Source organism: Eptatretus burgeri, chromosome 2 (genome assembly GCF_056783735.1).
Source record: "Eptatretus burgeri isolate ZD-2024b chromosome 2, Ebu_testis_v1, whole genome shotgun sequence".
In the NCBI taxonomy this organism is placed as follows: domain Eukaryota; kingdom Metazoa; phylum Chordata; class Myxini; order Myxiniformes; family Myxinidae; genus Eptatretus; species Eptatretus burgeri.
Genome location: NC_140962.1, coordinates 94,078,460 through 94,092,972, shown reverse-complemented (window position 1 = coordinate 94,092,972; position 14,513 = coordinate 94,078,460). Strand labels below are relative to the sequence as shown.

At 45.4% G+C, this 14,513-nt stretch overlaps 1 protein-coding gene across 1 annotated transcript in view; it reads left to right on the top strand.

The window, feature by feature from the left end:
- The window catches only part of LOC147032585 (coatomer subunit gamma-2-like), a 62,195-nt gene that overhangs the window by 1,413 nt on the left and 46,269 nt on the right, over positions 1 to 14,513 (top strand). Inside the window, exons 3-5 of the mRNA XM_085870325.1 lie at positions 3,992 to 4,072; positions 7,919 to 7,990; positions 13,787 to 13,866. Of these exons, the coding sequence (XP_085726451.1) occupies positions 3,992 to 4,072; positions 7,919 to 7,990; positions 13,787 to 13,866 (233 nt within the window). The remainder of the gene's footprint in view (positions 1 to 3,991; positions 4,073 to 7,918; positions 7,991 to 13,786; positions 13,867 to 14,513) is intronic.

Here is a 14,513-nt window from a genome sequence, read left to right as displayed (position 1 = left end):
ATTTGCACTGAAGGTTAAAAACATAATCTAAACCTATAGAAATAGTTGATATGGGTCAGAATGATTCCACATTCGTAAAATTGGCGGTGACCGGGCTCCGCGGGTGGCTGGCCACAGTACGTACCGGTAACAACATTTCACATATTGAAGTCTCGCATTTATAAAATTTATATAACTTTAAATCGTACGTTATATAACATAGTGTTACACATCAAGTACATCTGTATACACCAGGGTTAAACAATCACAATTGAAGCTGAATCTGTTGTGAAACATCGGGAGGCCACTGCCATCTAAAACTCAAATTAACGCTCTGTTGGGTCTTCCTCCGAGTCTGTGTCAGCCGACAGTGAAATGTTTGCACACACCCCACGACATTCACCGCAGGCCATGGAACAATCCAATCAATTTTTTTCGGCAGATACATCTCAAACTGTAACACCCTGTTTCACAATTACACCGTATCACTTTCAGTAACTTTTGTGGTGCTGGTGTATTGTCGGTCAAAATTGGGGCCAGTTTCCCTTCACTCACTTTCCAGCCCCATTGATCTGGGGTCTTGGGACTTTCAGCAGCAGCGATGACTTCCAAAGTAGATCTACATCTCCACATGGTTCTTTCACATTTGGGTTTGTTATTGGCTGGTAGAGGAGAGACTGGAGGCTATCTCTTTCTGAGAAGAAGTGCTTAACATTTATCCGTCCAACAGAAGCAATATCAGCAGATGTGACTTTCACTCTTGGAATGGTTCTTGATGATTTTGTCCCGGGTGTCACCATAGCAATAATTCCCACACCGTGGAACGTACCCTTGCCGTCAATACTTCTCACATTGTGGTCAACATTGTCAGCAGAATATTGTATAAAATTGTTTGCACTGAAGTTTTGAATCTCTGTGCCATGTGCAATTGAAGAACTTCTTTTGTACTTCTTCACTTCACTGTAAGAGCAGGAAAACCCATGGTGATATAAAGAATCCACCAAAAATTTTGATTGGAAGTGGTGGTGCATTTGAACACCCAAACCAATTTGTAATGGTGCCAGAAGGATACGAGGCCACGTTGCCTGCATGATCGCTTGTCCTGTTGAAGCAATTTTGGTGCTTCGATCTTTTCCACAGAATATTGTGTTTAACAACTGCTGCAAGGATGGTGCCACGAACTCCACTGCTGTTTCTGTTGATATTTCGGCGGCAGTGGGATAGGTGTTCCTGGTCTGATCAAGGTCTTTTATGTCCTGTTTTATGAACTTAGCTGCTGCTGCTTCAATTATGTGGGTCTTCTCATCCTTTTTGTCTTGCATCGTTTGTTTATGAAAATTATGTAGGATGTTGGAAGCGGTGGTGTGAAATGTTACTACATTTTGTTTGCCATTGATCTCTGTGATGGTTATTCTGTCACTGAAATGTTTTTTAGTTCAGATTTCATATGTGGAAAGCTGTACAGCTCTATGTCAGTATCTTGGAGATATTCTTTCATCTTGCTTATCAAATCGTTGATGGTCACCTGCTCGTCATCATTGTTTTCAAGATACTCTACTACTGCTTGAAAAGCTTCGGATTTTTTTCGAGTCCTTGGGTCGACAACTTCCACTGATTTTCTTGCATTTTGCAGCTCTCTGCTCTATGGCTTGCTGAAAAACGATTGGCACTTGTTTCCCTGTTCTAAAGTTAACACTACAAATGTTGTGATATACTGCATCTGCAGCAGGCAGGTCTTGAACAAAAAGCACCCTCCCTCTTGCAATGTCAGCCCATTCTCCCTTGAACTCATCACATGCCTTCAGTGTTTTGTTCTGGAAATCCATTGTTCTAACAGGAATAAGTTTATGTTCTGATTTCTTGCTTTTGTTTTCATCTGGACAACCACACAATACACAATCCTTGTCATAACTGAATGTAGTTTCTTTGGATCTCAGTGTGTGCTGAAGATGATGATCCTGTTCACCAGAAAGTTTACGTTTGTTGTGATACAGGATTGATCCCGGGTTGGTAGAGTCACTTCTGCACTTCACATGGACAGACTGGCCAGCTGCAACTGTTATATCTTTGCCTTTGGCTTCGCTGGCTTTCAGGATACCATCACATCCCTTTTGTGTTAATGTAACAGTTCACTCTCCACCTGACACTTTTTTTGGCAAATTACACAGTCATCCATTTTGATGTTTCACTTCAGACTTTCTGCAAAAAAAATCATTACTAAACCGATCTCACGCAGTGTAAAACTTACAGAGCTACACATTTTTAAGAATCATGGTCATGGATATTTGTATGTAGATCATATTACATAAATAGGAGTACATTGGCCTATTTTGTGCTTTACATGACAACAATACAAGTACATCGGTATTGAGGTAAAAATCGATCCGCGTTTTTGTCCGGGACAGGGTTTGCACTCTACTGAACTCTTGTTGTTTGTATAAACTGGACTAATAGTGACATTTAATATGACTATGATTCATCCATAACATTTATAACTCATTTTGAAAGCATTTGGATGTATTTCTGTTATTTTATATTTTCACCCAATACAATTTCTGGAATTTAAGGGGGTACGGCTAAACTGTCTCCCTAAAAATATGTTCCACTATTTTTATTTTGGTAGATTTTCAATATGAATCTCCCAGATGTGTAAGGACTTGGAAAAATAATGTCAAACTATTGTAATATGTTTCGGGTATATCCACAGGGTGCCTGGACTATATCGTTTTTGGCCCCATATCTCAATGGTGAAGAATCAGTGAAAAAATTTAATAATTCTCGTATCCAGATTCGGATTCAGATAGTCACCAAAATTGAACCAATTTGTCCTTGTCGTACACCCAACCTGTCCACCAAGTTTCATCCAAATCCGTCCACAACTTTTTGAGATATCGTGCTATTTAAATTTTTTGGCCCTATTTCTGAATGGTGAAGAATCACTTAAAAAATTATCGGATACGGATCCGGATCTTCACCAAAATCTAATCAGTTTGTCCTTGTCACATACCCAACTTGTCCACCAAATTTCATCCAGATCCGTCCACAACTTTTTGAGATATTCTGTACACAGACAAACAGACAGAAAGGGGTGAAAACATAACCTCCTTCACCTTCAGTGGTGGAGGTAATTAGTATTTGATTATGTAAGAACTTGCAAACCATTAACTGTTTCAGGACAAAAGGGTGTGTGTGTGTGTGTGTGTGTGTGTGTGTGTGTGTGTGTGTGTGTGTGTGTGTGTGTGTGTGTGTGTGTGTGTGTGTGTGTGTGTGTGTGTGTTACGTATTACTGGAATGTACCTTCTGACCATTTAGACCTTCATCCCCATTATTAATGCATCATTTTAATAATAGACCAATGAATAGCAATTTAAACTTTCTCAACTTACATTCTAATGCCGTATTAACGAAAAATAAATTATTATGGTGTTTTCAGAAGGCAGATTGTACCACGTAACATGGGGTGTTCATCAGATGTGCCATTACCGGATGTGATTTATTAATTTATTTTCATTACCGGCTGCAACTTTCCATTTTGCGGATCATAAAAATAAATATGCAATCATTCAATAGTCACCAGATTCGACGGAGATGAAGAAAAATATATAAATTTCAACTTCTGTAGTTTCTCAAACAACTTGCTCACCTTCAAGAAAATTGATGTTGATTTTGACGACACCAAACTTCGAACAAGATTTTGTTTTTCTAACTTCCTGCTATCGTGCAGATTTATTTTATTTTATAGAACTAGGTTGAAGTAGTGAATGTCCTCTAAATAATCGATAGTGGTTTCTCCACATTGTGGAATTATTATGAGCTTCGGGGGGCTCAAAGCCGAGCAATGCCGCTGGCACTGCTTCTGAAGCCGAATCATTGAAAAGGGCCGAAGTGTGTGCGTGTAAATTACTCTGATTTCACATTCCTATATTTGCAAATTAAGTTTTGAGTTTGAGAGGTTTTTTTTAAAATCTTTTAAAATGTTTCCCAAAGCTGACATTAAAACTTTTTTTTTCAGACTCGCCTCTTCAACGAGACGCCAATCAATCCAAGGAAATGTTTGCACATCCTCACCAAAGTGCTTTACCTGATTAACCGGGTACGTCATGCTGGATGTGTGCACTGGAATGTTGTCACGACTCGGTTCTCTCAGGGGTCATCTTTCTCGATTCTTATTTATCCACTCATTTGTAATTTTACTCTTCATGTGAACCTTTTTGTTTTTACCAAGGTTCCTTTGTGTATGTCTAGATTCTAGAGCACTCACCTCTGAGCTGTGTAACCTAGTGATTCACTTGGAAGGCAAGGCATCAATGTGTGCCAAAGGACCTTAAACTGCACCCTCCCTCTCCTTCCCCCATTAGGGGGCAAGCACGGATTTGCGCCCTGGCCTACCTTTCCCCCTCAAGGGGCAAGCAGGGATTTGCACCCTGCCTCTCCTTCCCCTTCAAAAGGCAGGCAGGGACCTAAAACCTGCTCCTCATAGACCTGTCAAAGGTGCAAGCAGGGTATTGAACCTGCCACACACACACACTCCCACCCCTGTCAGGGGGCAAGCAGGAACTTTCACCCTTGCATCCACCCCCTGTCACTTGCAAACACCCTCCCCCCCCCCCTTTTCACGGGCTATCAAGGGACAAGCAGGAACTTGCACCCCACCAATCCTCCCCCATCAAGGGCAAGCAGGGACTTGGACCCACTATCCTGTAAAGGGGACAAGTTCAGAAGGGGGAATTTGTTAGTAGGAAGGGGCATTAACCATGAGTTGGAGAGGGGGTTGTTGAGTTTGCAGATGATTTTATGTTTGTATAAATGATTTGTTGCTTTCAGATATGTCATGATGTGCCCCTCCCCGGCCTCCAGATTCACGTCGCTGACAAATATTTCAGGTCTCTTAGCCAAAATGACAGATTCCAGAGCGGGTTCATGCAGTTTGCACCGAAATGAACTGTATTCAGGCTATTCTATGTATTTTCAATGAGGCTGTGCATGACTTGAGAAGGGCAGGTCGCATCATAAGAGGGATGGGTGTGGCACACCCCTCCTAATTCATTCTTGGGGGAGGAGGGACTTCTCATGTAATTTTCCTCCTTGATTTTTCAGATATAATCATTTTCTCCTGGACTTGTTTCTTCATAACCTGAACTTAACTCGTGAAAAGTTGCTCCTGCAGAGAAAACAAAAACTTGTGAAAATCTTCATTCATTTTGTCCAAAGCTGATATATTTAATTTTATGACATTTAACTCAGAAATATTTATTTTAAAATCACCGTTTAGAAGCTTGCCTTCTTGTTATCATTATATACTAGTAAGTGCCGTAGGTGAGCGCCAGTATGTGCAGCCCCCCCTCTCTCGCCCCCCTCTCTCGCCCCCTCTCTCGCCCCCTCTCTCGCCCCCTCTCTCGCCCCCTCTCTCGCCCCCCTCTCTCGCCCCCCTCTCTCGCCCCCTCTCTCGCCCCCTCTCTCGCCCTCTCTCGCCCCTCTCTCGCCCCCCTCTCTCGCCCCCTCTCTCGCCTCTCGCCCCCCTCTCTCGCCCCCCCTCTCGCCCCCCTCTCGCCCCCCTCTCTCGCCCCCCTCTCTCGCCCCCTCTCTCGCCTCTCTCTCGCCCCCCTCTCTCGCCCCCCTCTCTCGCCCCCCTCTCTCGCCCCCCTCTCTCGCCCCCTCTCTCGCTTCTCTTCGCCCCCCTCTCGCCCCCTCTCTCGCCCCCCTCTCTCGCCTCTCTCTCTCGCCCCCTCTCTCGCCCCCTCTCTCTCTCGCTTCTCCTCTCTCGCCCCCTCTCTCGCCCTCTCTCGCCCCCTCTCTCGCCCCCTCTCTCGCCCCCTCTCTCGCCCCCTCTCGCCCCCTCTCTCGCCCCCACTCTCGCCCTCGCCCCCACTCTCGCCTCGCCCCCACTCTCGCCCCCCACCCACTCTCGCCCCCACTCGCCCCCACCTCGCCCCACTCTCGCCCCCACTCGCCCCCACTCTCGCCCCCACTCTCGCCCCCACTCTCGCCCCCACTCTCGCCCCCCACTCGCCCCCACTCGCCCCCACTCTCGCCCCACTCTCGCCCCCACTCTCGCCCCCACTCTCGCCCACTCTCGCCCCCACTCTCGCCCCACTCTCGCCCCCACTCGCCCCCACTCTCGCCCCCCACTCTCGCCCCCCACTCTCGCCCCCACTCTCGCCCCACTCTCGCCCCCACTCTCGCCCCCCACTCTCGCCCCCACTCTCGCCCCCCACTCTCGCCCCCCCACTCTCGCCCCCACTCTCGCCCCCACTCTCGCCCCCCACTCTCGCCCCCACTCTCGCCCCCCACTCTCGCCCCCCCACTCTCGCCCCCACTCTCGCCCCCACTCTCGCCCCACTCTCGCCCCCCACTCGCCCCCACTCTCGCCCCCCCTCGCCCCCACTCTCGCCCCCACTCTCGCCCCACTCTCGCCCCCCACTCTCGCCCCCACTCTCGCCCCCCACTCTCGCCCCCCACTCTCGCCCCACTCTCGCCCCCACTCGCCCCCCCCTCGCCCCCACTCTCGCCCCCACTCTCGCCCCCCACTCGCCCCCCCCTCGCCCCCACTCTCGCCCCCCACTCTCGCCCCCACTCTCGCCCCCCACTCTCGCCCCACTCGCCCCCACTCTCGCCCCCCACTCTCGCCCCCACTCTCGCCCCCCACTCGCGCCCCCACTCGCCCCCACTCTCGCCCCCACTCTCGCCCCCACTCTCGCCCCCACTCTCGCCCCCACTCTCGCCCACTCTCCCCACTCTCGCCCACTCTCGCCCCCACTCTCGCCCCCACTCGCCCCCACTCTCGCCCACTCGCCCCCACTCTCGCCCCCACTCTCGCCCCACTCTCGCCCCACTCTCGCCCCCACTCTCGCCCCACTCTCGCCCCCACTCTCGCCCCCCACTCGCCCCACTCGCCCCACTCTCGCCCACTCGCCCCACTCTCGCCCCACTCTCGCCCCACTCTCGCCCCCACTCTCGCCCCACTCGCCCCACTCTCGCCCCCCACTCGCCCCCACTCTCGCCCCTCCCTCGCCCCCCAGTCTCGCCCTTCCTCTCTCCCCCTCCTCTCTCGCCCTTCTCTCTCATCCCCCCTCTGCCATCCCCCTCTCTCGCAGATATTGGTCGACAGATAAATGGCCATAACTTGGGAACTGCTCGTCCGATTAATATCAAACCTCGAAAAGGCACATCCGCGGGTCCCCAGCAATATTCCTGGCAAGTTTCAATCAGATCGGACCATCAATCGTGCAAAAAATAATAATAAATAAACATTAATTGTGACGTCATTCGTGATGTCATAGTGCCGTGTCTTGTCATTGGTTGACAGATAAATGGCCGTAACTTGGGAACCGCTTGTCCGATTAATATCAAACCTTGAAAAGGCACATCAGCGGGTCCCCAGCAATATTCCTGGCAAGTTTCAATCAGGTCGGACCGTCAATCGTGCAAAAAAAAATAATAAAAATAAATAAATAAACATTAATTGTGACGTCATTCGTGATGTCATAGCACGTGTCTTGTCATTGGTCGACAGATAAATGGCCGTAACTTGGGAACCGTTTGTCCGATCGATATCAAACCTCGAAAAGGCACATCCGGGGGTCCCCGGCAATATTCCTGGCAAGTTTCAATGAGATCGGACCGGCGGTCGTTGAGAAACGGCGGTCACAGACGAAGAGACAGACACACACACACAGAAATTGCTGGAAATATATATATGTATATATAGTTTTTAATTTTTTTTATTTTAAATAACTGATTGATATGAAAGTAGACTAGGTTTGCAAATGCTGTTCTTGATATTTCTAGACATTTTATGATGGGGTTTGAAAGAATTAAAATGATTAATGTTCCGACTGCCCACGTCGTGACCACCTGGATATGTCGTCTTTCATTTTTCATTTGAGGAATAAACGAAAATGATCAATTTGGTTGTTGTTTTGGTGGTGTTGTGTGACAGGGAGAACATTTGGGAACAGCTGAGGCAACTGGGGCCTTTTTTGCCATGACCAAGCTCTTCCAGTCAAATGATGTACGTGTTTAGCCTCTGTGCCTGTTAGATTGTTGATGAACATCTCCCTGTCTTTCATTACCTCTCCATTCTTTGATTCTCATGAAACATCCTTTCTTTAGTTTTTCTTGGTGAATGTTTTCTTTTCTTTTCTTTTTTCCATTTATTGCATCCTTTATTTAATTTTCATTTTGCCAAAGAACAGTTTGTACTTCAGATAATTTACCAATACAATTATCTTGAACTGGAGTGTGAGAAATGCAAAAGCATAACTAACTTGAGGTCTTTCTTTAATTTTTTTTAAGTTAGTTTTTATGCTCAAAGCGCCAGAGACATTGTTTTTGGGTTGTCCATCCGGATGTCCGTCCTTACATCCATGTGTCTGTCAATCTGATCAATTTTTGTTACCATGATAACTTGTGAACCACTGAAGGGATGTTTGCCAAACTTGCTACAAAAGGTGTATTGTGATGTAAAGATGAACTGATTCTATTTTGGGTTCATAGTGGTCAAAGGCCATGTGACATTTAGCTGATAATAGCAGATTTTAGTTACCGTGATAAGTTGTGAATTGCTGAAGGATTTTTGACCAAACTTGGCAAAACTATGCACTGTAATAGAAAGATGTACTGATTCAAAATCAAAAAGTCAAAAGGTCAAAAGCCTAAAGTCATGTGCCCTTAAATTGAAAATCTGTGTTACTGCAATTACTTATGAACCACTCAAATTCCAATCATACTTTCCAAATATACGGACAAAGTGAACTTTGTCCTAACCCTAACAGCTTGAATTTTAGATTGAACCGGTCAAAGGTCATGTGCCCTTTGAAAATCGTTTTCCAGACCTTAACTGGAGTTGGAAGCATGTTTTCTCTCTTCTGCTTGTGTCTCTCCTCTCCCTCTTCCTCTCCCTCTCCCTCTCCCTCTCCCTCTCCCTCTCCCTCTCCCTCTCCCTCTCCCTCTCCCTCTCCCTCTCCCTCTCCCTCTCCCTCTCCCTCTCCCTCTCCCTCTCCCTCTCCCTCTCCCTCTCCCTCTCCCTCTCCCTCTTCCTCTTCCTCTTCCTCTTCCTCTCCCTCTCCCTCTTCCTCTTCCTCTTCCTCTTCCTCTCCCTCTTCCTCTTCCTCTCCTCTCTCTCCTTTAATTTTTCATTTGACTTTAAGTAAGATCAAACAGAGCTGTGGGATGACATCTGGTGTGAGCAGAGGATCAAAGGTCTGAAGAGAGGGAAGAGGCTGCAGCCTGCCTGTCTGAAAGATGATGGTATCACGGCACAGGTTGGAGTCATCAGCTCATACATAAAGAGCATATTCCGGAGAGTCGGAGAGATTATTTATGAATATCAGGACTAGAAGTGGGCCCAGAACACTGCCTTGGAGCACTCCAGCCTTGATCGGGAGAGGCGATCAAAGGATTCCATTGAGTGCCACACGTTGGCTAAGAGAAGAGAGGAGAGAAAGTCAGTAAACCATGTGTGGAGTTGGCCTTGGATGCCATAGGCAGAGAGTTTGGATAGCAAGGCAGGATGCCAGACTGTATCAAAAGCAGGAGACGCACTATATGGCCAAAAGTATGCGGACACCCCTTCTAATGAATGGATTCGGCTATTTCAGCCACACCCATTGTTGACAAGTGTGTAAAATCAAGCACACAGCCATGCAATCTCCATCGACAAACATTGGCAGGAGAGTGGGCCATACTAAAGAGCTCAGTGACTTTCAACGTGGCACCGTCATCGGATGCCACCTTTCCAACAAGTCAGTTCATCAAATTTCTGCCCTATTAAAGCTGCCCCGGTCAACTGCAAGTGCTGTTATTGTGAAGTGGAAACGTCTCTAAGCAACAACAACTCGGCCACGAAGTGGTAGGCCACACAAGCTCACAGAATGAGACCGCCGAGTGCTGAAGAGCGTAGCGTGGAAAAATCATCTTGTCGGTTGCACCACTCGCTACCGAGTTCCAAACTGACTCTGGAAGCAACGTCAGCACAAGCACTGTTTGAGAGCTTCATGAAATGGGTTTCCATGGCCGAGCAGCCGCACACAAGCAAAAGATCACTGCGCAATGCCAAGCGTCAGCTGGAATGGTGTAAAGCTCACTGCAATTGGACTCTGGAGCAGTGGAAACGTGTTCTCTGGAGTGATGAATCACGCTTCACCATCAGGCAGTCCGACGGACGAATCTGGGTTTGCCGGATGCCAACAGAACGCTACCTGCTCGAATGCATAGTGCCAACTGTAAAGTTTGGTGGAGGAGGAATAACGGTCTGGGGCTGTTTTTCATGGTTCAGGCGAGTCCCCTTAGTTCCAGTGAAGGGAAATCTTAACGCTAAAGCATAGAATGATATTCTAGACGAATCTGTGCTTCCAACTTTGTGGCAACAGTTTGGGGAAGGCCTTTTTATTTCCTGTTTAAGCATGACAATGCCCCCATGCACAAAGCAAGGTCCATACAGAAATGTTTTTTCAAGATCAGTGTGGAAGAACTTGACTGGCCTGCACAGAGCCCTGACCTCAACCCCATCGAACACCTTTTGGATGAATTGGAACATCGACTGCGAGCCAGAACTAATCGCCCAACATCAGTGCCCAACCTCACTAATGCTCTTGTGGTTGAATGGAAGCAAATTCCCGCAGCAATGTTCCAACATCTCATGGCAAGCCTTCCTTGAAGAATGGAGGCTGTTATGGTAGTAAAGGAGGACCAACTCCATATTGATGCCCATGATTTTGGAATGAGATGTTGGACAAGGAGGTGTCCACATACTTTTGGCCATGTCGTGTATGTCCAGAGAAAATTCCCTGATCTCATGTCTGACATTGAGGGGCTCCATCCTTTGTTGGTTGTGTAGAAGCAGTATGTCCAACGTGGAGTGACCTGGTCTGAAACCAAATTGGTGATTAGAGATAAAGTTGTTGAAGAAAAGGAAGGATTTCATATCAACTGTGAATGATGGATTCCATGACCATGCTGATGATTGGAAGTAAGCGGATGGGTCTGTAGTTGAGGGGATCAGTTTTTACCCTCGCTGAAGGAGAGGGTATTGTTTTTGGGTCTGTTTGGTTGTCCGTACATAACTTTTGTGTTTTTCTCCACAACTGCCTGTTGGATTGAGATGAAATTTTCACCATAGGTGTGACTCTTGTGGAATGTTTTATTGATAATTATGACACATGGTGTGGCACCCATGTTTGAAAAACTTTGGTCTCTGTATCTCTGAAACCACACCAAGGAAAACATTGAAACTTGGCGTGTTGCAAGTACTCCTCGTGGGGAATAAGTGATTTAAAAATATTTTTTAAATGATGTTTTTGGTGCCTTCATTATGATGTCATAAGTGCAAATATAGAATGCTACATCTGATCAGGATGAACATTTTTGAGAGTCGTCCAGGGATAAAATGTTCCACAGAAAAATAATTGATAACATCATTGGTCACGTGATTTGGCAGGCTTTTTTTTTTGTTAACCTTCAAAAATCTCTGAAGTGGCTGAACAGATTGTGGTGATACTTTACACATGTGACCGCCAATCCATGAGGAACAAAAGGTTCACACATATGACTTCATAGGTCACATGGTTTGACAGCCACATTGGATTTCCCCTAAAACCTATAAAAAAAATCTTCTCCAGAACGCCTGGACTAATTGAGGGGAAACTTCATACAAATGTTCCCCAAGCCATGGGTGTACAAGTTTAAGGGATAATTGATAGGTCACATGAGTTGGCAGTCATATTAGATTGAAGAAAAATATTAAATAATGTTTTCTCTGGGACTGCTTCATCAATTGACATGAAACTTCACGATTATGATCTGGTGGTGATGGGGAATACGTTTTAAATTTTAACTTGATCGGACACATGGTCTGGCAGCCAGAATTATTTAATTTTTGGATAGGTTTTTTTTTATGATTGTTAGTTTTTAAAAAAAAAAATAAGGCTCACAAGGCTGTGCCTGGATGTGCTTGAGGGTAGAGGAATAGCAGCTGAAATGTGAATCCTATCCAGGTTCCTCCTGATGACTTCATCATTGCTTTTTGCTTGTTTGGGTTCCTTCTGATGACTCCAATGCAGGACTGTACCTCTATGGTCTTCCATTTGATATGAATTTAATTTATTTTAATCCCATTCTAAATTCAATTGAATAATGAATAATAATAATAAAAATAACGTCATAAGTCAGGGTCACATGTCCAATAAAGCGGGACGTCTTGGTACCCGGTCAACACTGCCAGCAGTTATAAAGTGGTAGTTATTGTCTCATTAATTACATAAAACACCAGCACACTAACACCACACAAAAGCAGTCATGGTGAGGGTCTGCAATCTCTGATTGCTCTTTTTCTTGTTGCACCATTTTTATGTCGTAAAGTGATGTTGACGGATTTCTAAACAGATGGAAGATGACCTAGCACAAATGATTGGGTGAAAAGATCAGAGAAAGGATGTGCAAAATCAACAGAAGTAGGTTTTTAGGACACTTGAACTGTTGCCTTCTGGTCCAGTAGTATAGTCAAGGGTAGAAAACCTTCTCCACCTTCTCATGTGTGACAGACACAGAGGCTCAGAAGCTGTTGGGGTCAATGGGGAATGATAGGTACCGAAAGTGAGGGGTTGGGCGACACAAGATTTGAACCAAACACAGAATTGAGGCATTCCGCCTTCTCATGAGCAGAGTTGGCTGTGGTGCCATTTGAAGAGAGGGAAGGGGTGGAAGGGGAGCATATACACCAGAGACAGACTTAAGTTGCCCTCAGGTTTTCGAAGAGGAGGACAAGTTTGAAAGTTCATTGTTGAGGTTGGACAGATTGTTTTCTGGCTGTCCTGAGAGTGGACACTTGTTGCAGAAATTTGGGAAAACGCCGAGATTGCCTTCGGTTGGATTTGCCTTACAGGAAGAGAAGTCAAGCTGTGTCAGAGCAACTGCCTCGCCACAGGATTCATTCTACCTGAGGTAGGACGAAGGATAGGATATTTGAAGAGGAAATGGGATGATTCTGTGCAAGAGAGAGAGAGAAAGCGAGCAGGTTTCTGTCGAAGAATTTTGAGGCTGACTTCACATCAGGGCAGTAGATATTGGAGACCAGTCTTGAAGAGAGATGGCTGCTTGCAGTCCCTCCCAATCTGCTTGAGTAAAATGCCAGACTCACCGGCATTGAGGCAGTTCTCTGAGAATAGCCAGAGAGATGTTGACTTTCACAAGCACATGATCAGAAGAACCAATTGGAGAAGAGGAAGAGCAGGAGATATTTGTGGGAAAGCTAGTTATCACCAAGTCCAGAAGGGAGGATTTGCCATTTGGAGAAATCATGGTTTCTGCCACCTGTCAAATGCAATGTTCGTCAAACCTTGCAGTCGGTACATAAATAATTTTGGCAAGAACGTTCGCCGGTCAACCCCACAGTGAGGTTTGAATAATTGTGGCCATTAAAGAAGTAGTATTAATATTAGTCGTTATCATAACATTATTTTCAAGCTTTTACATTTTCCATTCCGGTGTTCTTGTAATTTATATGATGCATTTTAATATTGTCTTCTTGCTACCTTCTCCATTTTTCATTTCTTTGTTGTCTTTTTATTTTTACTCTTACTTATTTCATCTCATTATTGCACTTTATGGTCATCTTAACTCCTGTTAATCAAAATTGTAGCAAATTGACTTTCAATATTTAACCTTGTTTATTATTTTTTTACTTTTGTTATGCGTTGACAAAAGTGAAAAAATTATTATGGACAATTGAGAGACTGCTATTGAGTCTTCTGCGATAATAATAATAATGATGATTATTGTCATTGTTGGTATCTGTACCACCCCCAACTAGCCTACACTGCGTCGGATGTGTTACCTAACCATCAAAGAGATGGCTACAATTGCTGAGGATGTCATCATTGTGACCAGCAGGTATCACTTTGCAGCTTCATGTTGAATGCACTTCTCTTGCTCTCAGAGGCCATTTGCCATTAATTGCAGTAATATGTTGTACCTTAAAAATCTTGAGGAAGTCACTTTTCTCAGACGTCCCAAATTTCTGATTATTTAAAGGTTTCTGCCTCCCAACAACGGATTTGGTCAACTGAATACCTAGAAAAGTATGTTAACTTGCCAACACAAACAAAGTGATGCTAATGTTCCGAGCGCCAGCTCTTTGTGAGAGCAAAACGGAGAGGTTTTTAAATTTTATTATTATTTGATTATTTTTTGCTCTGATGAAGGGCTAAAGCTAAAGCCATAGCTGCACCTGGATTTCCACATTGGTAAACATGCTGTTAACAACTTTTAGTTGGGAAATCGTTTGTTTATTTTGTGGCACTAGCCTTCACAAAAATGAGTAATCCATTGTTATTCCTCCAAAATTGGCCTTATTTTGTTGGATATCCTCCACCCCTCCCACCACTCCCCTCTTCCACTGACAGATGCCATAAAGCTATCAACTTGGAGTATTTGGAGGTGGTTTTGCATGAATGGTTTTATTACCTCAATTTGTATCAATAATATGAATTACCCACTTTTTATTTTCAATACCCTCTGAGTTTGCCTCTATATGTTGA